General features: G+C 41.5%; 2 protein-coding genes across 6 annotated transcripts in view; one reads left to right on the forward strand and one right to left on the reverse strand.

Annotated features, from left to right (window-relative positions):
* Positions 1 to 21,876, reverse strand: part of kcc (solute carrier family 12 member kcc) — a 468,256-nt gene that overhangs the window by 172,823 nt on the left and 273,557 nt on the right. The window contains exon 1 of one of the 5 annotated variants that reach the window (XM_089727866.1): positions 15,694 to 15,811. The exons of the other annotated variants lie outside the window; for them this stretch is intronic. Within the exon in view, the coding sequence (XP_089583992.1) occupies positions 15,694 to 15,754 (61 nt within the window). The 5' untranslated portion in view covers positions 15,755 to 15,811. Of the gene's footprint in view, positions 1 to 15,693; positions 15,812 to 21,876 lie in introns of those variants that run through there. 5 annotated transcript variants of the gene reach the window in all.
* On the forward strand, positions 10,796 to 13,716 carry LOC149503007 (trypsin, alkaline C-like). The gene is made up of 4 exons (XM_089727880.1): positions 10,796 to 10,882; positions 11,938 to 12,106; positions 12,767 to 13,022; positions 13,365 to 13,716. The coding sequence occupies exons 1-4, from the start codon at positions 10,834 to 10,836 to the stop codon at positions 13,659 to 13,661; spliced, it is 771 nt and encodes a 256-aa protein (XP_089584006.1). The 5' UTR covers positions 10,796 to 10,833; the 3' UTR covers positions 13,662 to 13,716.

The following is a 21,876-nucleotide window of genomic DNA, read 5'->3' on the forward strand; positions in this document are numbered from 1 at the left end:
GAGGCCCGTTCCGTGCCCCCGAAAGGGGGTACGACGACCCTTCTTCTTCTTCTTATAATATAGTTCTTCATTATTTATGTAACATTGCTATTCAATAAAATAAACTATATGAAGGGGTGAAAGGGTATTGTTTAAGCGACATTTCGCTTAATATGCCACATTTCTAAAGATAAATTAATAAATTACAAAGTTAATTAAAAGTGCGTTTTATTTGGTATTAGCATCAACAGTTCGACATTTTTAATTGAATTTCAATTACGTTTACTCCATTCAAATAGCTGAAGAAGCTTTTTTTATGATATTTTTCCAATTTGTAATCTTTAAATGGCACTCTTTTGCAAAAATGTTGCTTGAACGAAATAGCCTTTTCACCTGTCGATATGTTAAAAGCTAAGTTTAATGGAATAATAACATTCTGATCTGGATCGATATAGCTCGCAGAGTTAATAGGCTGAGGTGCAGTGGGCTGGTCAGAAATGTCGCAGAACCGATAACCGTTGGGGTAGACGTGTTCTGGAGTGGAGACCGCGAACCGGCAAACGTAGTGTAAGACGCCCTCCTGCTTGATGGAGCGACGATCTGCGCAAGGCAGCTGGCAGTAACTGGATGCGTAGAACCGAAGATCGGGTTCAGTGGCGAGCTTTGGGGAGGCCTATGTCCAGCAGTGGACTGCCACATGCTGATGATGATGATGACAACATTCTGGTTGAACTTGGATGGATTATGTGTTTACGATGGCTTAATTAAGGTTAATTCCGCTTTTCTTGAGATGTTCGGAGTTCTTGATTTAAAATCAGAATGTTTGAGTGCCTTACGGCACAAATTAGACTGGTAAAGATAAAGGTGAAGGCTGAAGACGGTATCTCAGGCGGATTCTGGCGGTAGATCTCCAACTGGGTGGTGGCATTTACGCTGTTATGTCTATAGACTCCGGAACCATTTAACAACTGGTGGACCGTGAGCTCGTTTATATTCTATCTGTGCCATGAAAAAATAATCTAAGGTAGTACCTATATGTAAGTCGACATAGAGATTGTCTGAAGTGTAAAAAAACAAGTTTTTGTTTTCAGGGCCTGTGTGTTTTCTCGGCTCGAGATCGGGATAGTGCTGTGAAGCTACTATTGTATACCTGGAACAAGAAAGTATACAATGTAGTTCAGTATATGGACAGCGGCATAATTATACTCCTGATATTGTTGATGTTAATGAACGATGGTAACCACCTACCATCAGATGGACTGTATGCTTATTTGTCTACAATAGCAACAAAAATATTTCTTTACAAAAACAGATAATAATAATAAGTGTTTGATGTATGTAACGAGTCAATCTGTAAAGTTAATAATTATTTACTAGGTGATGCTACGTGAAAAAAATGGGCTCCGGTCTTATCGTGCTTAATTTTGTTCTTGTATGTTACTAATACATAATACAATATTGAAGAAAAACCAGTCGACACGTACGAAACAAGAATAAGTACCGATACGCCCAGAATAAATCTCACTTTGGTCTTAATAGCACCACGATTCCCGTGGATATCGTAAAAGGGATAAAGCGAATATGGTATTCAACTTCAAACTAAACTGAAACGTTAAGCAAACTATGCGCAAGCACTGCGAAGCGGGTTAGCAGGTAAAGTATGACATGCATCCGACGGCAAGACAGGTTACCGACTGGCCGGCCGATCGATTGGAAGACGCGGGTGATGTGCGCACGCGCGGGGGCCCACCGTAGTGCTTGCGCACGGTGCGTCATTGCTAACTATATATAAATTATGTTTGTCACAAAAGTAGACAATATTAAAAATTAATATAATTTCTAATATCGATGTATAAAATTTTATACATCGACATTAGGGTTATCTGTGTAACTACATAGTTACCCTACATCACCCCCCCCCCCCCCGGACCGGGTTACGGGCGATAATAGTCCGGAAATCTGACCCTACGCCCCGATCTAGTTCGACGAGTATGGTCTTCGGCTTCCGGTAGCACCCGATCGTCTGTGTGAGGAGTACGTAAGTGTGTGTGGTTGGTATGTGTGGGCTGTGTAAGTGCTGTGGTGTCTGGGTCATGTAGTATGTAGGCCGGCTTGATGCGATCTACGGATACCGTGACCTTCTTACCGTGATCGTGAAAACTTTATCCCCACGCTGAACCACTTCGAATGGTCCAGTGTATGCTGGTTTCAAAGTTCCACCGATAGTACAGTCACGCAGGAATACGTGACTGCAAGTGGCCAAATCTTTAAAAACGAACGTGGTCTTTTTTTGATTACTATGGCGAGACGCAGGCGTTGGCTTCAAATTTTGCACAATACCTTGACCTGACAGAGGCCTTCTTTGCAGGCTTCAAATGCCTTCGATGCCTCACCTGTCATGTCGATTGGTTGAGAGCCTTTGACTGATCCTGTCAGCAACGCGTTGAGGGGTCCTTGATGTTGGGCCGTGTTAGGGATAAACCGCCTATAGAAGTTTATCATCCCCAGAAACCTGCGTAGCTCTCTAACAGTCTTGGGGGTAGGAAAGCTCTTTATAGCGTCGACCTTCTCTGGCAGAGGAGTCGTTCCTGCAGCTGAGATGCGGTAGCCCAAAAACTTGACCTCCGAGGCACCGAACACACATTTAGAAGTGTTGATGACCGCAATCTGCTAAACAGCTGATGAAGGTGTTCTTCATGGGTGCTCTGGTCTTTAGAAAACACTAAAAAATCGTCTAGATAGGCGTATGTAAAATCTAGACCCCTTACCATTTCATCTACGAAGCGTTGAAATGTCTGTCCGGCATTACGAAGTCCGAACGTCATGTACGAAATTCGTACAGGCCGAACGGCGTTGTTATGGCGGTCTTCGCGATGTCGCCTGGATGTACGGGTATCTGATGGTAAACCTTCGCTAGATCGATGGTTGAAAATACACTGCTACCAGATAGACTATGTGCAAAGTCGTGGATGTGTTTGATTGGGTACCGGTCGGGGATTGTTCGAGCGTTCAACATACGATAATCGCCGCAGGGACGCCATCCGTTGTCCTTTTTAGAGGCGAGGTGAAGCGGCGATGCCCATGCCGAATCTGATGGACGACAGGTACCAATTTGTAGCATAGCATTAAACTCAGCCTTAGCTATTTTTAATTTTTCAGGCGCCATTCGGCGCGGTGTACATGATACAGGCGGTCCAGGTGTGGTGCGTATGTGGTGTACAGTATTGTGACGAGGTGTGGTGTTTATTCGATGAGGACGAGTAATCTCGGGGTACTTAGCTAGTATGTCATGATACACAGACTTACCGGACATTACCTTGACCGAAGAAACATCCTCATTAGTGCGGGCAAGCAAACCCGGGGACGCTAGCATTGTGCTACCATCGATTAGGCGTTGGTTGCGAATATCTACAACAAGATTATAATGTGACAGAAAATCAACCCCTATTATCGCCTTTGTAACGTCGGCTACTATAAACCGCCAAGCGAAGTCGCGGCGCAAGACTAGGTTTAGTACAAAGTGGGCGTACCCATATGTATTTATTACCGAACCGTTTGCCGCACTGAGTTTATAACCGGTTTTAAAACGTCTTTCTTTGACCAATGTTTTAGGAAAAACACACAAATCACTTCCCGTGTCCACTAAAAACTGAATTTTAGTCCTTTTATCCACCATAAATAAACGGCCGGTACTGGGGCAGTCGACGGCCATGCTTACCGGCTGCCCGTTTCTTTTCCCGCGTAGTTGGACTGCGACCTGGTGCTGGTAGACGATGAACGGCCACGGCGTCTATACATCGATCTATCTCTCGGACGTGACATTCGATCTAACTTGGCTGACAGAGCTTGTACCTGCTTAGTGAGCGCCGCAATCTACTGGTCTCCCGTTGTGGATGAAGCGGAAGCTGTTGCGACCTGCAAACCTGGTGCCGCTATATCCATAATCTGGTCTGCCAGTTCCGAAACCTCTTCCAGCTGTAGTTTGCTTTGGGAGGCGATGATGGTCTGGACACCGCTGGGAAGGCGACTGGTCCATACGGTCCGGATAAAGTCATCGGGAACACCTGGACCTGCGAGCTGCTTTAAGTGTCGCAGAAAAATCGACGGCTTCCTATCCCCCAGTTCTTCATGATTTAACAGCTGCATGACCTGGCGTTCAGGTGATTGTGTGAGCCGTTTTATCAGCACGGTTTTCAGGCGCTGGTACTTATCCGCTGCGGCGGGGGATGTGATTACATCTTCCACAATCTCTGCGTAATTTGCCTCCAGCTGTGAGATAGCGTAGTGGTACTTAGTATCATCCTGTGTCACCTTTGCCAAGGCAAACTGGCTTTCCAGAGCTGCAAACCATAATTCCGGTTTTGTCGGGTAGAAAGCTGGTACCCGCACGCCGACACGGTTAACGTTTGAATCTCCATCTTTATTGTCGTCTTTGTTTGCCATCGTGTTCTAATTTGGGGTCACCAGTAAAGCGAATATGGTATTCAACTTCAAACTAAACTTAAACGTTAAGCAAACTATGCGCAAGCACTGCGGAGCGGGTTAGCAGGTAAAGTATGACATGCATCCGACGGCAAGACAGGTTACCGACTGGCCGGCCGATCAATTGGAAGACGCGGGTGATGTGCGCGCACGCGGGGGCCCACCGTAGTGCTTGCGCACGGTGCGTCATTGCTAACTATATATAAATGATGTTTGTCACAAAAGTAGACAATATTAAAAATTAATATAATTTCTAATATCGATGTATAAAATTTTATACATCGACATTAGGGTTATCTGTGTAACTACATAGTTACCCTACAGGGACTTGAGTTTTATTAAAAAACAGGCTGCAGTGTTATATCAGTGATCTGTCTAGCATACTGCATCTGAAGAATACAGACGTCAGATGACATATTATCGTATCGAGCGACCAAATCAGAGTACAAAATCCAGAAGGTTTTCTTCAATAAAAAAAAAAAAAAACGTATCTAATACTAATAACGACTTACTTAACCCAATTACTTAATTCAACATTGATTTTGAATTTTAAATAATCTAAACATAAAAAACAAGCAAAGCATTCACAAATCACAGACTTAGCGGAAACGTCATTTGTTTAAGAAATGGTTCGTGTTAAAATAATAATTTTCTGTTTATGTTATATGCATTTGTCGGACATGCAATAATAAACTGCAAAAATTAAAATTACTTTTAAGGTTTAAGCTCGCATTTATGATTTGCTCTATTAAAGTAATTGCACAACTTCGTATTCTCTTATCGTGTAGATCAACTTCCCAATTAAACAAACTGCAAGAACTCAAATTTTTTGAAGTTCTTTTGGTGTAAAATGAAACTTATAAGTTAAAAAAGAAAAATAGAGAATTAGCTTGTAAGTGCCAGTGCTGCTCGAGTCGAGGTTGAGCTTGAATGCTGTCTGAGTGTCGCCAGTGCTGCTCGAAGTCTGCGGTGAGTCGAGACTGAGCTTGAATGTTGCGTGAGTGTCGCCAGTACTGCTGGATCAGAGCACGTCGGGGTCACCAGTTTAGTCGTCTTGGGTTGGTATTATAATGTCTTTGCAAACACAAAAGTTCAAAAAGAAAGTTTTTATTTAAGACGAACACAAAATATACAAAAAAGTAGAAAGTGACAAGAAATAGATAGTCCAAGCAACATAAGCAGGTACACAAAACAAGAAGCAATAATTAAAAATGCGTATCACCGAAAGGTAACGCAGGATGCGCGCTGACAAGTCAGATTTCGACTGTTGGCGGTGGATCGGTAAAAATGCGACGACCGGTTCGTCTATGCACCGATGTAGTAGCGAAATATTGTCGTCGCCGCTATACTGCAGTTATCGCCTGACTTTGTTTGTAAATTAATTTTGTTTAGTGTAAATAATGTTTTGTATGATTGTGTGATAAATGAATGTGTTGATATAAAATAAAGTGTGTATGTATTGTTGTGTAGTGTAATTATAATAAAATATTATAAAATAAATAAATACATGTGAGTTACCCACACAAAATATGATTCATTACTAAATCACTGCCATCTAAGACCTTTTTTTTTTTTTATTTACCACAGGAGAAAATCGCCGGATACCCACCCGCACGGCAGGTGGGGTATGTGGGTGTCGAACCTCACTAAAAACTCCTGCCGCTCACAGCCGGCGCCCTACCCCGGACCGGGCGGAAACCCAGTCGGAGCTATTGAGACGGCGGGACAGGGTTTACGCAGAGCACATTACATCCATCCCGCCGTCCCCCAGACGCCGGAGCGGCGGCCACCAGCAACATGACCGCCGGTTCCCTCGGTCGACGGGCCAAGAGCCCGATTGATAGTGCCGCGCTACACCTTCCCCCGGAGTGGTCGGGGGAACGCGACCTACCACGCCGCCCCACGCCTAGGTTCTTCCCCGCACAAAGCGGGTGGAGCCCGAAGCTCTTAGGGGGCCGGGTTACGGACGGGACCCCGGTCCCGACCCCATGCTCGGCGGCGGCGGGTTTCTGCATAGTGAGGAGAGCTTTGCCTCACTCGCCCCGCCGCCTCCTTCTGCGAGATGGTGCACTCGCAGAAGTCGAGCATAGCCTTCCAAGACTCGTCGCCGCCCAGCATCGACGCCACGACGCTAGGCAGCGACAAGTCTGGTTCTATCTTTGCGACAAGGACACGGCGCTGCACCTCCCAAGCGGGGTAGACAGCCAGCGTATGCTCCACCGTGTCCAGGTCGTGTCCACAATGGTGGCACCTCGTCGTCGGCTCAGCTCCTATCCGGTGCAGGTACTTCCCAAAGCATCCGTGCCCAGTCAGCACCTACCTGCACCAGATGGAAGGTGAGGCATCCTCGGCCACGATTCACCCAGTCATAAAAGATTGGGTAAACCGCCTCGACAGTCCGTAGACCCCACGTGGGGTTGGCTAAACGCCTCGACCACGATTCGAGCACGGACTGCCGAGAATGGACCTTCCGCGCCCGCAGCTCACTTTTGGAGGGACGAACCACGCCCAGAGCACGAAGCTCACTGCGCCACCGATAGTCGGCAGCGAGCGACTCCGCCTCCAGCTCCCATGGTGGCGTCCCCGCCAACACACACGCCGCCTCGAATGAGACGGTGCGATATCCACGGATGACCCTGATAGCAACGGTGCGCTGCGGCCGGCGCAGGAACCGAGCCATAGTAGCCCAATTGCGCGGCTCAGCCCATACAGGCGCACCGTACAGGGCCATCGATCGCACCACCCCAGCGTAGAGGCGGCGTACAACCTGATCCGGCTCCCCGATATTCGGGAGCAGTCGGCTCAAAGAACCTGCTGTCCTCATTAATCGGGGGACCAGCTCCGCAAAGTGAGCACGAAAAGCCCACCGGCCGTCCAACACGAGGCCGAGGTACCTTAACTGCACCCCGACCCCTATCCGGACGCCCCCAACCATGATGTGGGCGTCGACAGGTGGCGCTCTCCGCGGCCCGTGAAACCACAAGGCCTCGGATTTACTGAGCGCCACGTCGAGGCCCAGTCTCTTTATCCTCCCGACGACGAGGGCCACTCCCGCTGTGGCGAGACGGGCAGACTCTCTATAATCATCCCCCGGGCCACGACCAACGTGTCGTCCGCGTAACAAATAACGCGGAGACCCGGGAGGAGGGCACCCCTCAGCACCCAGTCGTACCCGATATTCCACAAGAGGGGGCCGAGAACCGACCCCTGCGGAACACCACGCACGACCGGAAAACGATGAAGGGTCCCACCGTACCCGGTACATTCGATCGACCTGGCCTCCAAATAGGAGCCAACTAGCCGGCGGAGGTAGAGGGGCACCCCATGCCTCTCCAGTGCCCCCCCTATCACGGACCAGGGCAGGGTGTTAAATGCGTTGGCGATGTCAAGAGACACCGCCAGCGCCACCCCACCCCGTGAGACAGCCTCGTCCGAGAGGGCCCGCACGCGAAGTATTGCATCCACGGTCAAACGGCCCTCCCGGAAGCCGAACTGCTCCGCCGATAGGTCAGGTCCAACCCCGACCAGGTGCTGAACGATGCGGGCAGCCAGAATACGCTCCAGCAATTTTCCCGGCTCGTCCAGCAGTACGATAGGACGATACCCGGCAGCTGTATCCACCGGGCGCCCCTCCTTTTTCAACAACACAAGTCTGCCCTATCCGCCAGAGCAACGGAAACCGTCCCGACTCCAGGCAACCATTAAATAGCTCCAGGAGCCGGTCCCCCAGGGCATCGAGGGCCAAGGCCAGCACCCGACCATGGACTCCGTCCGGGCCGGGGGCCGTGTCCTTTGCAGTCATCCTGACAACGGCCACACGGAGCTCTGCCCCAGTAATATGGGGCACCTCAGCAGGGTCTTCGCCGTCGATAGCGTCCGACGGCTCACCCATAGCGGGGGGAACAAAACCCTCCCACTCCTGCGGGAACAACGCCGAAACGATGTCCCGCGCCATCTAAGACCTGGGCTATTGTAAATGACAAAAACGAACTGATAACAAAGTTGGACCAAATCTCTGAAACATGGAAGAGCTACAGTCAATCATATACAGTCGTGGTCAACTAATTAGGGACATTCAAGATAGTGAAGGGCTATAACCGGTTATGTACATTTAAATATAAAACCCTATTGATTTCTCAGCACCTATCATTTGCATAATGTGGTCCGATTATTATGCTATAAATGGCTGTAAATAAAAGAATTAATAAATAGAAAAAGTATTTAATATCAAAGATTAAACATGTATTAAATATTAAGGTACAATTTTGTAGTGGACATTTAATTAAGGACAGTAAAGTATAATGAAAAATACAGTTACACAAAACTTATAATCTTCAGTGTTATAATATCTTTAACAGCTCCATTTTATTACGTGTAAAATCAGTACCCAGTAGCAAAACCTTTGTTAGTAATTACCGCTTGACACCGATGTGGCATAGACATTATCAGTTTCTGACATGTTTCGACAGGAATGTTTGCCCATGCCTCACAAAAAGCTTCATGAAGTTCATCCAAATTTGTATTACGATAAGTGACAACTTTTTTCTTGATTTCGTGCCAAAGGTGCTCAATTGGGTTGAGGTCCGGGCTATTTGCTGGCCAATCTAGCACCGGTACAAACTGACTGGTAAGAGACGACTTGACTGAATGGGCGGTATGTTTCGGGTCGTTATCCTGCTGAAACATCCATATAATAGGGAGATGCTCCTCAGCATAGGGAAGCATAGTTTCTTCCAATATTGCCTTGTATTGATGTTGGTCTAATTTACCCTGAACTTTCCTCACAGGTCCCACTCCACGTTCAGAAAATGAACCCCATATTTTAATGTTTCCACCGCCATGTTTCACCTGTTTTTTTGTGAATCTTGGATTCAGTTCCGCTTTTACAGGACGCCGTACATATTGCCTTCCATCTGAAGAAATCAAATTAACCTTGGTCTTGTCAGAGAAAAGTACATGTTGCCATTGGGCGTAGGTCCAATGTCCATATTTACGTGCAAATGCCAATCGAGCATTTCTATGTTCTTTCTTCAACAACGGTACTTTGCGAGCCACTCTTCCGAACAACCCTGCTTCTACCAAACGTCGTCGAACGGTCCTCGCAGATACACCGGCTCTTTCGTTTGCCCCAAACACTTCGTGTTTAATTAAAATAGAGCCTAGAAACGGATCTTTCTTAGCTAACCTGGTTATCATTCTATCTTCTTGCGGAGTCGTTTTTCTCGATCTTTTTGTTCTGACACATTTAAAGCTGTGTTATAGCGCTTGAAATGTTGCACTGCATTGGATACCATAGTTTTTGAACAATTTAAATGTTGTGCTATCCTTCGGTAAGACCAACCACGCTCGACAAACTTCATGATAATTTTTCGTAGTGTTGGATCGCAACTTTTATTTTTGCCCATTTTTCTTCAAAATAATTCTCAAAACTTAAAATAAAAAATCTGGATTGCCGCCAAAACAACCACTAAACAATAAGAAAAGAAACAAAAAAGTATTAAAATTCCAATTTTGAAATTAAAACGCAATACCTCAGTGTCCCTAATTAAATGGCCAACCAGCATTCTTTGAACCAATAGCACTATGATATTGTATCAGCTATACTGTAAAGAGGTTTAATGTTTAAGAAGTTGTTATTGTTTGTATAATCGCGCACATAAATGACTAATTACACTTACATGTCAAAGATAGGGAATATTGCTAAGACTCGTTGGAAAATAAAAAAAATATTCACAATTTGGCTTAACTAGAGATTGTCCCTAATTAGTTGACCACGACTGTATATACATCAATATACCAGGGTCCACAGTCACGGAAATTTGCAAGTACAGATCCAAAAGATGGGGATTTGTAGTCGAGCATTGTCCTGTCTGGGGCTAGGGCTGCTATACAACACCTCAAAAACAGGAAAGCGACTGGTAGAGATGCAATACCTATTGAAACAATAAAAGCCTTCAGAGAACGGGGTGATCACACATATTTCATAAGATATGAAATAGGGTATGGCAGATGGGAGTTTAGCCGTCGGAATGGACACATACCGTGTGTACTTCCCTGCATAAAAAAAGGGCTCTACGAAGAAATGTAACAACTATAGCCTAATTGCTCTTACATCAAATTCTAGCAAAATTATGTTACATAATCTAAATAAGCGATTGAAGACCTGTCTGTAAATGTCGGTCTGTAAATTATAAACATATATTAATAGATATAGTTGTAAAAGAAATTTAATTAATTAAATGATATAAATATGCCCGAGATAAAATAAAATTAAACGATAGGCGAATGTTTTATCAATTGTAAATAGTAGTATTTTAGTATAAATATGGCGAAGTTTTAAATTTAATTTCAGTCAGTAGTACGGCTAAGAATATGCGGTCTACCATTATTTTGTTGGCCCTTGGGCTTGCTGCTGTGGCGGGTACGTATGCTTAGACTAATATTGTACTTTTGTTGGAGCGACGTGCTCTTATTCTTACATAATTATGCTTAAAAACTTATTCTTATATATATATTTTTTATTGCTTACATGGGTGGACGAGCTCACAGTCCACCTGGTGTTAAGTGGTTACTGGAGTCCATAGACAACTACCACGTAAATGCGCCACCCACCTTGAAATATAAGTTCTAAGGTCTCAAGTATAGTTACAACGGCTGCTACACCCTTCAAACCGAAACGCATTACTGCTTCACGGCAGAAATAGGCGGGGTGGTGGTACCTACCCGCGCGGACTCACAAGTGGTCCTACCGCCAGTATAAATATATAATTCACAAATTAGTTTTATACATATCATTGTAATGTCGATGAGCGGCGGTGAATCAGGTGGACCGTATGCTCATCTGCACAAAAAAAAAATTGACAGTTCACCATTTTTTCAAATAGTTATATGTACATATTTATGTGTTTAATGGGTGTTCACGGACTGTTTTTGCGATGAAATGTAACCTAAAATCGAACTACAAAACAGTATTTTCTACGGTTTTCCCGAGTCGTAGACCCAATTAAAGCTAGTTTTACGGTTTAATCTCGCATGTATGTTATTATTTCTAATATTTCTAATGTGTCGAATGATTAACTGTTTCTGTGGACACTGACGCCTAAATTGACATTCGAATATTGTGCTAACTAGCTATTTACGAGGAGCTAATTAAGGACTATTAAAATTAAAATTAAAGGTGTAAGCTATATAAGGTAGTTACGTTTTTATTAGCCACCAAAGCAACCAAAAATATTTTGAAGCTTCTTTGGCCAGTTTTTGGTCAAATACATTGTCTGTCCATAACATGGTTGAAGATATTCAGACGCACTCAAGAGGACCAGATTAGATTAAAATCCAAAATGCTTTTCATTCATTCATTTTAATTCATTATCAGATTACGTATTTTGTAACGCCTATTATCTTTAATTGTGGATTAGAGAAGCAGTTTAATTATGTTGGTTTCCTACCCTTAATTAAAATGTGCTTATCTTTCAGCTGTTCCTACCAACCCACAAAGGATTATTGGTGGCTCTACAACCAACATTAACCAGTATCCTGGCATAGCTGCTTTGTTGTATACATTGAATTGGAATCAGTGGTGGCAGGCTTGTGGTGGAAACATCCTTAACCAGAGATCTATCCTTAGTGCTGCTCACTGTCCATAGTAGGTTATTTACTAATATTCTTATAAATTTATAATAAATATTCTGTCTGTGGAATTGAATGCTCTGAAATCTATACTAATATTATAAAGAGGAAAGATTTGTTTGTTTGTTTGTATTGAATAGGCTCGGAAACTATTGAACCGATTTAAAAAAAAATTTCATGCTTGGAAGCCACACTATTCCTGGCTATAATCTTTTTTGAAAAAAAATTGGGATCCTAACTAAAACTCCAATAATGTAACCCAAGGTGTAAAAAAATTACCTAAAATATTCTTTATATCGCGTGCCCTGCGAAAATTATTGATGATAGAATAAAATAATGTAATACGACTTTGTAGAACACATTATTATTTACAAAAAGTGTCGCGTCAGCATATGTCTAACTATTATAGTTATGCCACAACAAGTGTTCTTTTAGTTAAGAAAATAGAACAACGTCAACTATCGTTGCAATTTTTGTTAAAGACCCGAGTTGAGCCGGAGCGGGAGCGGGCCGCTAGTTTGTTATATTATTCTAAATGAATACGTAAACTCTTGGAAATAATCCAAAGTCTTTGAGTTACTTATAATTCTGTAGGATGTCCTTGAGATACCATAAACCAGTTATTTTCCTTCTCCCTTAAGAACTTTTTATAATGTAAAAAAATATTATTTTTCAGCGGTGACGCAACAGGCCGTTGGCGTATTCGTGTTGGTTCCACCTTTGCCAACAGTGGGGGTGTTGTGCATAACGTGAACAGAATTATCATTCATCCCAACTATAACAGACGTACAGCTGACAGTGACCTCTGCATCTTACGCAGTAATTCCAACATAGCTTATAACAACAACGTTCGTCCTGTTAATATTGCTGGTGCCAATTACAATCTTGCTGATAACCAAGTTGTTTGGGCTGCTGGTTGGGGAGCTACTTCGGTAAGTTAAATAAATGTCAATATCGTTTTACAAAATTATTTTGTAATGTACGTTGCACACGATTTAGGGAGCACCAATAGATTGACAAATTTAACCGGAGTTATCTTGTTAGGTCCAGGTTTGTTGTAAATGTGTCACAGAGACGCAGTTAAAGATACACTCATTATGAATGGAATGCAGTAGACCTAATATAGTGTATTTAAGAGTGTTCTTTGACTGCACGAATTCGTAAACTGTGCAGTACTTGGTAACGGTTGATTTTACAGTAAATTAATAATACAATTAAGGAAGAGTGTGACATTCTATTACTTCAACTATTGAATAATGCAAAATTATTTTCAGCTCGAAGGGTCTAATTCGGAGCAACTCCATCATGTCCAGGTCTGGACTATCAATCAGAATGCCTGCATCCAACGTTACATACCCATTAACCGTGCTATCACCGCTAACATGTTGTGCTCTGGTGTTTTGGACGTCGGTGGTCGCGACCAGTGCCAGGGTGACTCCGGTGGTCCTCTCCTTCACAACCGCGTCCTCGTTGGTGTCTGCTCTTGGGGACAGTACTGCGCTGACCGTCGCTTCCCTGGTGTTAACGTTCGCGTTTCCCGTTTCACCTCCTGGATCCAATCCAATGCGTAAAAATGTTAAGGAATGAAGAAAATAACGTTAACTTAAATATAAAATCATCAGAGAATTTTTTACGTTTTATTTTATAATAGCTCAATGCGACAGTTTTTATGATGATTTTCAATCATATTTACATCAAGTTCGACCAAAGCTACATAAACGATGTGTTTTCTTAAGAAAAACTTGTATCAATAGAGGCGTGATCCCTCGTTCTCTAGGACTAGATATTTTTGAATGATTGATGATTCATAACAACCCGTCCGACAAGACGCAAAGGGTATAACGAAGGCCCCTCGACAAATTTAGAAGACTCGAGCTCGACGATGTTCTTCTGGAGAATCGGCAATCCATATTTGGAAAGCTTTTCTCCGCTCCGAAGAAACTGGCCAATATCAGCAGAAAATACTTTATACAAAATTGGAATCGTGACTGACACCCTATTATCTTTTTAAGGCCAACTTTTGAATGGTTTCTAAAAAAAATATCGTTAAGCCCTAGGGAAAGCTCCCTAGTACCACGTATAAATTATTTGGTGAAGCAAAAGTCATGGGTCACTTTATGCTTGATCTCGTAGACAGCCCTGAATTTGGGCCATACGCGTAAGGTTCTCCACCAGGACAGGAAAAAACTACGTTCGGAGGGATGGTTTTCAGTATTTGGATTTATCCTATATCAAAGATTAAACTTTAAATCAAACTAACATTCATATCTAATTATAATGCTAGTTCTTTCTGTGTATCAAAAAGAATATAAATATTAAGAAAAAAATCTAGGAAAAGCAGCTTTGCTTGCTCTATCTATCACAAACAATTAATGTAGACGGTAGTCTGGCTGTACCAGGGAATGCTCTTGTTTATAGGACTATCAATATTAAAAGCGGTGATAAAACGGACTGTCATGTGGGCCACTAGGCCGATACGTCCCGATATTCATGCAATGTCCATTTAAAGTCTACAATTATTCTTGATGTTCGAACGGCATTGTTCATGACACGAAGGGCAAGCTATCGATCAAACTACAAGTTCACATACTCGCCTCGACCTTGTGGATCTTGACCGTAACACAAACTACCTCTATGAATAAACTAAATTTGTCATATCTGAAATAGCATCGCTTAGCGTTTTTGAACTAGATGCTTTCGACAATAATCGCCGTTGGGTCAAAACATCACGTTACGTTGGGTTACGGTCAGCGATTTAGCTTTTTAAATGTTTGCATTTATTATACTAAGTTATTTAATATTGGAAGGCGTTCGCAAATAAATCCCTGTTCCAATAGGGATAGCTGGTGCTTATAACTTATCCAAGGAGGTTATAAAGAACAGTTTCAAAATAATATTAAATAAGACGCTTTTGTAGCTAATCGGATATTTTTATAAATATGGCGAGTTAATTTTAGAGCGAAGTAAGGTTATTTAGTGTAAAATTATTTAAAAAAAAATATCATTATAATTTCATAATAAGCAAGCATTAAGTTACGAATTAAATTATTACTTTTATTGCAAACAGTATGTTGTAATAAATAAAAAATACATTAAATTATTGTATTGACATCGGTACTTGATAAGTGTGCTAAATATCAATTTAAAGCGGACGAAAACCATGTTCTACGATTCTTTTACATCTATATACATATATAAAAGAAAGTCGTGTTAGTTACGTTATTTATAACTCAGGAACGGCTGAACTGATTTGGCTGAAAATTGGTGAGGAGGTAGCTTAAAACCAGGAGAAGGACATAGGATACTTTTTATCACGTTCCCGTGGGACGCGACATAAAACATAGTATAACAAAACGCAACTGATATAGAATAACAAAACGCAACTGACAGCTAAACCTAATATATTCTATGGTTAATTATAGTAGAATTTTGAAATTGACCGGTTGATGTGTTTGAAACAAACCGTGTGGCGGAACAAAGTTCGCCGGGTCCACTAGTATTGTATACATACTTTCATACTTACCTTCGGAATTACAGCCCTGCCATAATCGAATTATTCTATATGAATATAATGGTAAATAAGTTAATATTTAAAGCACTAACCTTGGGAAACCGAGCGGTAACCATCCGGCGTCATCAACGGTGTTTCACTGTAACCGTACATTATTCTCTGTTTTCTTCTTTTATTAAACACAATTTGGTATATTTACCAATTCAAAATTACTATTTCAATTCAGATTCACTAAAAACCACGATTAGACACTTTTGTTTTCAATACGTACTTAATTAATCCCTTAAAATTTACAGGCAACATAATTAATTAATGAGCATATACAATAATAGTAATAATACAATATAAACAATTCATAAAACTACTAGGATTGTGTGAGCCAAAAGTTAAGTTTTAAAAGTAAGGTTTTCTTTGGACGGTGAATACGTATTTTATTTCAAAACAGAAGGACTTATTCTGATGCTGAATGACTGAGAGATGTGGCGTCTACCAATGTCGACGTAAGCTCTAGGTGTTTTGTTTAAAATTCTGACGATAACACTTCTGTCATCGAATTCAATTAAAAACATGGAATATTTTTTTGAAAGCTCTCGTGAAGGAACGTTGTCTGAAGTTCCAAAAAGGGCAGCTGTACTTACATAGTTTCAATCGGACAAACCACATGCGAGCGTAACAATTACGAACAATAATATGTACACTTTTATATGTATTTTATTTTTATTAAGGTAAATCACTGTTAATTATATTAAATCAAAATTAAAATCAAAATTAACTCAAAATCAAACCGGTAATTATATTAACTCAAGTGACTACGTCGGAAATAGATGCCCCAACCTATACGTACCAGGTGAAAGATCTCGCGGTGGGCTCAAAAAAAACGCTGGATGTGGTAAAGGCGGATATGGAGGAGAATAACCTCACCCAGAAGAATGCAGAAGACCGGGCAAAGTGTAGGAGCTTAAATAAAAAAATGGATCATGGCACTAGACCGGGAAAACGCTAGGTAGAAGAAGAAGTGAAATCATTCTAAGATAGATGATTGTCTACGTTAATGGAAGTTACTTGCGTTACCTTAGCGGGTAGCGTTCCACGAGCCTGCGGAATTCATGTAACGTGGACGTAAATAAGGAATAAGTGGTCACTCCAAGTTAACTGTTAGTTATATCTAGGCCTAAGGCGCGTAGTGGTATTCGCGTTGTGTTGTCGTTTTTGTCCGGTAGCAGATTAACAGCAAATGCATATTTTTACGAGCTACGGTGCCTCCTTACCATCAGGTAGATCGTCTTCTCTCGTTTACCTACAAGGCAATTAAAAAATCAAGGCAGACGAAAACTTCATTGAGAATGAATGACGATTTTCTTATGACAGAGATTTGGAAATTTTAAAATTTGTAACATATTTAGCGTGTATTTTCATAGGTTCCATCACAAGTAGGAATATGTAGAACACGGTGAAATACAGTAAAAAATGATTCTTTTATTTATTTAATTAATTCATTTAATGATTCTTATGAGATTCTTAAAGAAACACCTATAAAATATAATATTAACCACCATGAATACTTTAGTTTTGGTATCGATTTTTGATTTTTGAAATATGTTCAAAATTACAAATTTTTGGACCCTTTTTTTTCCACTTGTTTATTTTTTACAAGAAATCATCGCTACCAGATCACTTTAAAGCGTTTTAATCTAAACAAAATTTCGACTAAATCAGTAAAATTGATTAATTCAACGTATTTTTATTCGCAACTGTATTATTACTATTCACGTATATTTAACACGATTTTAAATTCCATTCAATATTTTGGTCACATTGTACACTGTCACAATACACAGCCGGAACGACTTCATCTTTATTTTTAGAATTTTATTTCGTGCAATAATCACACCGCGATCATAAAATGGTGCGCGAAGGTTTTTCCCACCGCACGTCGCGACTCTGCTGGTGGTGGGTTGCCACTACCACCCCCATAGTGCCGACCCCTGACTTGTAAGGGGTGCGCAGAATACAATCACTTTTATACGTATATTTTACTGAGTCATGGCCTTTTTCACAGAGACCATTTGTTTCAACGTAAATAGTTTTTTGTTTGTTTCAATATAGATTTTATAGAAGCTAATAATTATAGCCATCTGACTAATGCTCGATTGATATGATATGAAGCCTTAGGCTTTATAAATATTTTAATGATGAATAAGATATATGTATTTTTTTTGGCTTAGTAAGTAGAGCAAGTAGACTGTAGTGGGGAATTCATTGCATAAATTAAATTAAATCTAACTCTAAGTCATATGTTCTTATGATTGTAGTTAGAAAACTCATGCTAATACTCGTATGATAATATCCCTAATGTGATTAAGTATACCTAGTCAGGTCATAAATTCTGTCACATGTTTAATGTAAAATAATTGAAACAAGTTTATTCATTATGTAACCATTCATATACCAAAATGAACTTAACAAAACATAGATTCTTATGACACTAAAGTTTATTCAAAATGACCTCCGTGATTTTGAATACAGGCCTTCAATCTGCGCGGCCAGTCGTCTATCGCAGCACGAACGAGGTCCATGTCAATATCGGCGGCTGCCTTAATCAAGGATGTCTTGAGTGACTCCAAATTGGGATGAGGCTTTGAGCATGTCTTTTCCTCCAAGTGTTGCCATATCTTGTAATCTAACGGATTCAAATCTGGACTGGAGGAGGGCCAGTCTTCGTGCCGGATGAAGTCGATTTCACGCACCGCCAGCCAGTCTTGTGTGCTCTTCGCTCTATGAGCTGGCGCCGAGTCTTGTTGGAATACCCAGTGCCTGTTATTGAACATGGTATGAGAAACAGGTTCCACAAGGTTCGTCAGGACTGTATTTTGATACACAACTGCATTCGTTTTTACACCTTTCTCACAAAAATGTACCTGTGTTAAGCCCCAATAAGAAACTTCCAACCATACCATGAGCGAGGATGGAAAATGACCTCGTTGGACACGCGGAATACGGTTGCTCGCTTCTTCACTACTGTGTGCGTACACCTTATCATTTTGTTTGTTGTAGCTCTCTTCTACGGTAAAAAATTTCTCATCCGAAAAAAGAATTTCCCGATATTTTTTTCCCGCGTACCGCTTCAACAAAGCGCGGCATCTCTTCAGTCTCAGGTCCATTAGACGAGCATTCAAACGATGTCCTGTTTTTCTTCGATATGCCCGAAGCCCTAAGTCTTCATTTAACACCCTTTACACCGTGGTTCTGCTTAACCCCATCTGCAGGGCCAACAGTTTCTGCTTACGTTTGGGATTTCTTTGAATTCGCGCCTTCACAGCTTTTATCACTGCTGGAGTCCTAACAAACCGAGGGCGACCACTTCTTGACCTGTCATCTACACTAGAGTCTTCATTGTATCGTTTGATGGTACGATAAACGAATCTTTTGGTTATATTCAAATATTTCAGTATGTTATAAATTTGAATTGGCGCGTAACCGCAACGATGCAACGCAATAACTGCAACACGGTCTTCTTTAAGCGTCCACTCCATATTTGTGTAATGAGTAAAATTCTAAAAGTATACATTTTTATTTTCATAAACAATTCGAAATTCGAATTCAATAAACTTTTTTGTGGCCAGCATTCTAAAAGAAAAGTTTTTACTGTGTGACAATACTTATGACCTGACTAGTTAGTATATTAAGATCACTTTTTGTCAGTGTTAGTTTTGTTAGTTAAATTGATTGGGTGATGCTTAATCAGTTATTATTACTAAAATACCAATTTTATTATTACTAAAATACCAATTTTGAATGATTGGATATTTTTGAGTTTATTCTTTACAGCTGAATTCAATAAGCTTTACTTCTTACTTAAAGCCTTAGGACTGTCGTTAATCGAAATGAATCAAAAATATATTTACAAGTAGTAACATAAAAGATATTATCAGCAATGTATTCGTAATAAGCGATTTGACTATGCCGATATTTAAATTTCAGACTGGTATTTTTTTATTGCTTGTATGGGTGGACGAGCTCACAGCCCACCTGGTGTTAAGTGGTTACTGGTGTTCATAGACATCTACAACGTAAATGCACCACCCACCTTGAGATATAAGTTCTAAGGTCTCAGTATAGTTACAACGGCTGCCCCACCCTTCATATCGAAACGCATTACTGCTTCACGGCAGAACTAGGCAGGCTGGTGGTACCTACCCGCGCAGACTCACAAGAGGTCCTACCACAAGTAACAAAAATGGTAGCTAGCTTTGTAAGGAAATACCTTTCTAACACACGTATGGTGGTCTCCTTAACGTCCACATCGAGCTTATGGGAAGGAGCTCGCTGAACTATGAAATAAGTTTGTCATTCCCCAAACCAGCGCACGGCGATTCCCGTTTGAGGAGCTGGATTAGGCCCTCTACTACTTCTCAATGAAATGTAGCCATCGAGGGTGCAGAGTCATTCCAGTGAACTGGCCCTACATCGAGTTAGTCAAGACCTCAGCGCGAGCGTGAAGTGTGAAGCACCAATTTCCCCTCGTTCAGCCTAGTGAAGTTCCTACGCTTGAAACGAGACCTTTTGAAAAAAAATTTGAATTATTTCAAATCACAGTCATCATTCACTCAACAGGTCTGCTCTCTTGAAATATTTAAATAAACATCTACATGTTACCATCCCAGGATATCTGTTGGCCACACACGGACAAAAACGTTATAATTTTACTATAGTCATGAACAAACCTATGTGTTTCATGAGACCTTCAGTTCTGTCCGCGTCATGCGCGGCCATCATGCCCACAACATCGTTTTCGTTCACGACGCTATTCAGCAGTAGTTTTGGTTGCGGTTCTTTCTGGTTGAGTGGTTGGGTGATGGCCTGTGGGTGAGCTGCCAGCGACAGATGCGATGCAGAGAGACCATTGTACGGTACTCGGGAGCGTCCCTTCCAAGCGTCAGCCCGGAAGCTCACATAGTCCATTTTTACACCCATTCTTATATTTATCCAGCCGTAATTTTAGCTTGTTGAAACTGTACACTTAGTTGTTGAGTGAATATTGTAATAACAGTATTTTTTTATAAGTATATTTCAGCAAATCTGAAGAAAGCAGATTATCGCAAGGCCCATTACGTAAGCTACTTAATAAAACTATCTTCGAGATTATCTAGTAAATGGCTACCGAAAGATTTGGGACACCGGAGGTCAAACTGAGGTCCGACTTTCATGCGATAAACAGCTTAATGTAGTACCATCAAAGAAAATACAGTGTTACTCATTATAATATAGTTCTTCATTATTTATGTAACATTTTTTAATATGCGAAATTTATGAAGATAAATTAATAAATTAAAAGTTAAATAAAGGTGCGTCTCATGTGGTGTTACCATCAACAGTTCTACATTTTTAATTGAATTTCAATTACTTTTACTCCATTCAAATAGCTGAAGTATTTTTTAATGATATTTTTCCAATTTGTAATTTTTAAATGGCACTCTTTTGCAAAAATGTTGCTTAAACGAAATAGCCTTTTCACCTGTCGATATGTTAAAAGCTAAGTTTACGGGAATAATAACATTCTGATCTGGATCGATATAGCTCGCAGACTTAATAGGCTGAGGTGCAGTGGGCTGGTCAGAAATGTCGCAGAACCGATAACCGTTGGGGTAGACGTGTTCTGGAGTGGAGACCGCGAACCGGCAAACGTAGTGTAAGACGCCCTCCTGCTTGATGGAGCGACGATCTGCGCAAGGCAGCTGGTAGTAACTGGATGCGTAGAACCGAAGATCGGGTTCAGTGGCGAGCTTTGGGGAGGCCTATGTCCAGCAGTGGACTGCCGCAGGCTGATGATGATGATGATGATGATAACATTCTCGTTGAACTTGGATGGACTATGTGTTTACGATGGTTTAATTAAGGTTAATTTTGCTTTTCTTGAGATGTTCAGAATTCTTGATTTAAAATCAGAATGTTTGAGTGCCTTACGGCGCAAATAGGCTGGTGAAGATAAAGGTGGAGGCTGAAGACGGTATCTCAGGCAGGTTCTGGCGGTAGGTCTCCAGCTGGATGGTGGCATTGACGTTGTAATGTCTATGGGCTCCGGTATCCACTTAAAACTGGTGTACCGTGGTTCATATGTCTGTGCCAAACGTAAAAAGGAAGTTTTTGTTTTCAGGACCTGTGAGTTTTCTCGGCTCGAGATCGGGATAGTGTTGTGCAGCTGGTATTGTATACCTGGAACAAGAAAATATACAATGTAGTTCAGTATATGGACAGCAGCATAGTTATACTCCTGA

Source organism: Bombyx mandarina, chromosome 05 (genome assembly GCF_030267445.1).
Source record: "Bombyx mandarina strain Sakado chromosome 05, ASM3026744v2".
NCBI classification, from domain to species: domain Eukaryota; kingdom Metazoa; phylum Arthropoda; class Insecta; order Lepidoptera; family Bombycidae; genus Bombyx; species Bombyx mandarina.

Bases quoted from the DNA above. Each gene is read 5' to 3' on its own strand.
- LOC149503007 (XM_089727880.1), top strand. From the start codon at position 10,834: ATGCGGTCTACCATTATTTTGTTGGCCCTTGGGCTTGCTGCTGTGGCG. The intron at 10,883-11,937 runs GTACGTATGCTT...CTTATCTTTCAG, and splicing joins TGGGCTTGCTGCTGTGGCGG to CTGTTCCTACCAACCCACAA. The intron at 12,107-12,766 runs GTAGGTTATTTA...ATTATTTTTCAG, and splicing joins AGTGCTGCTCACTGTCCATA to CGGTGACGCAACAGGCCGTT.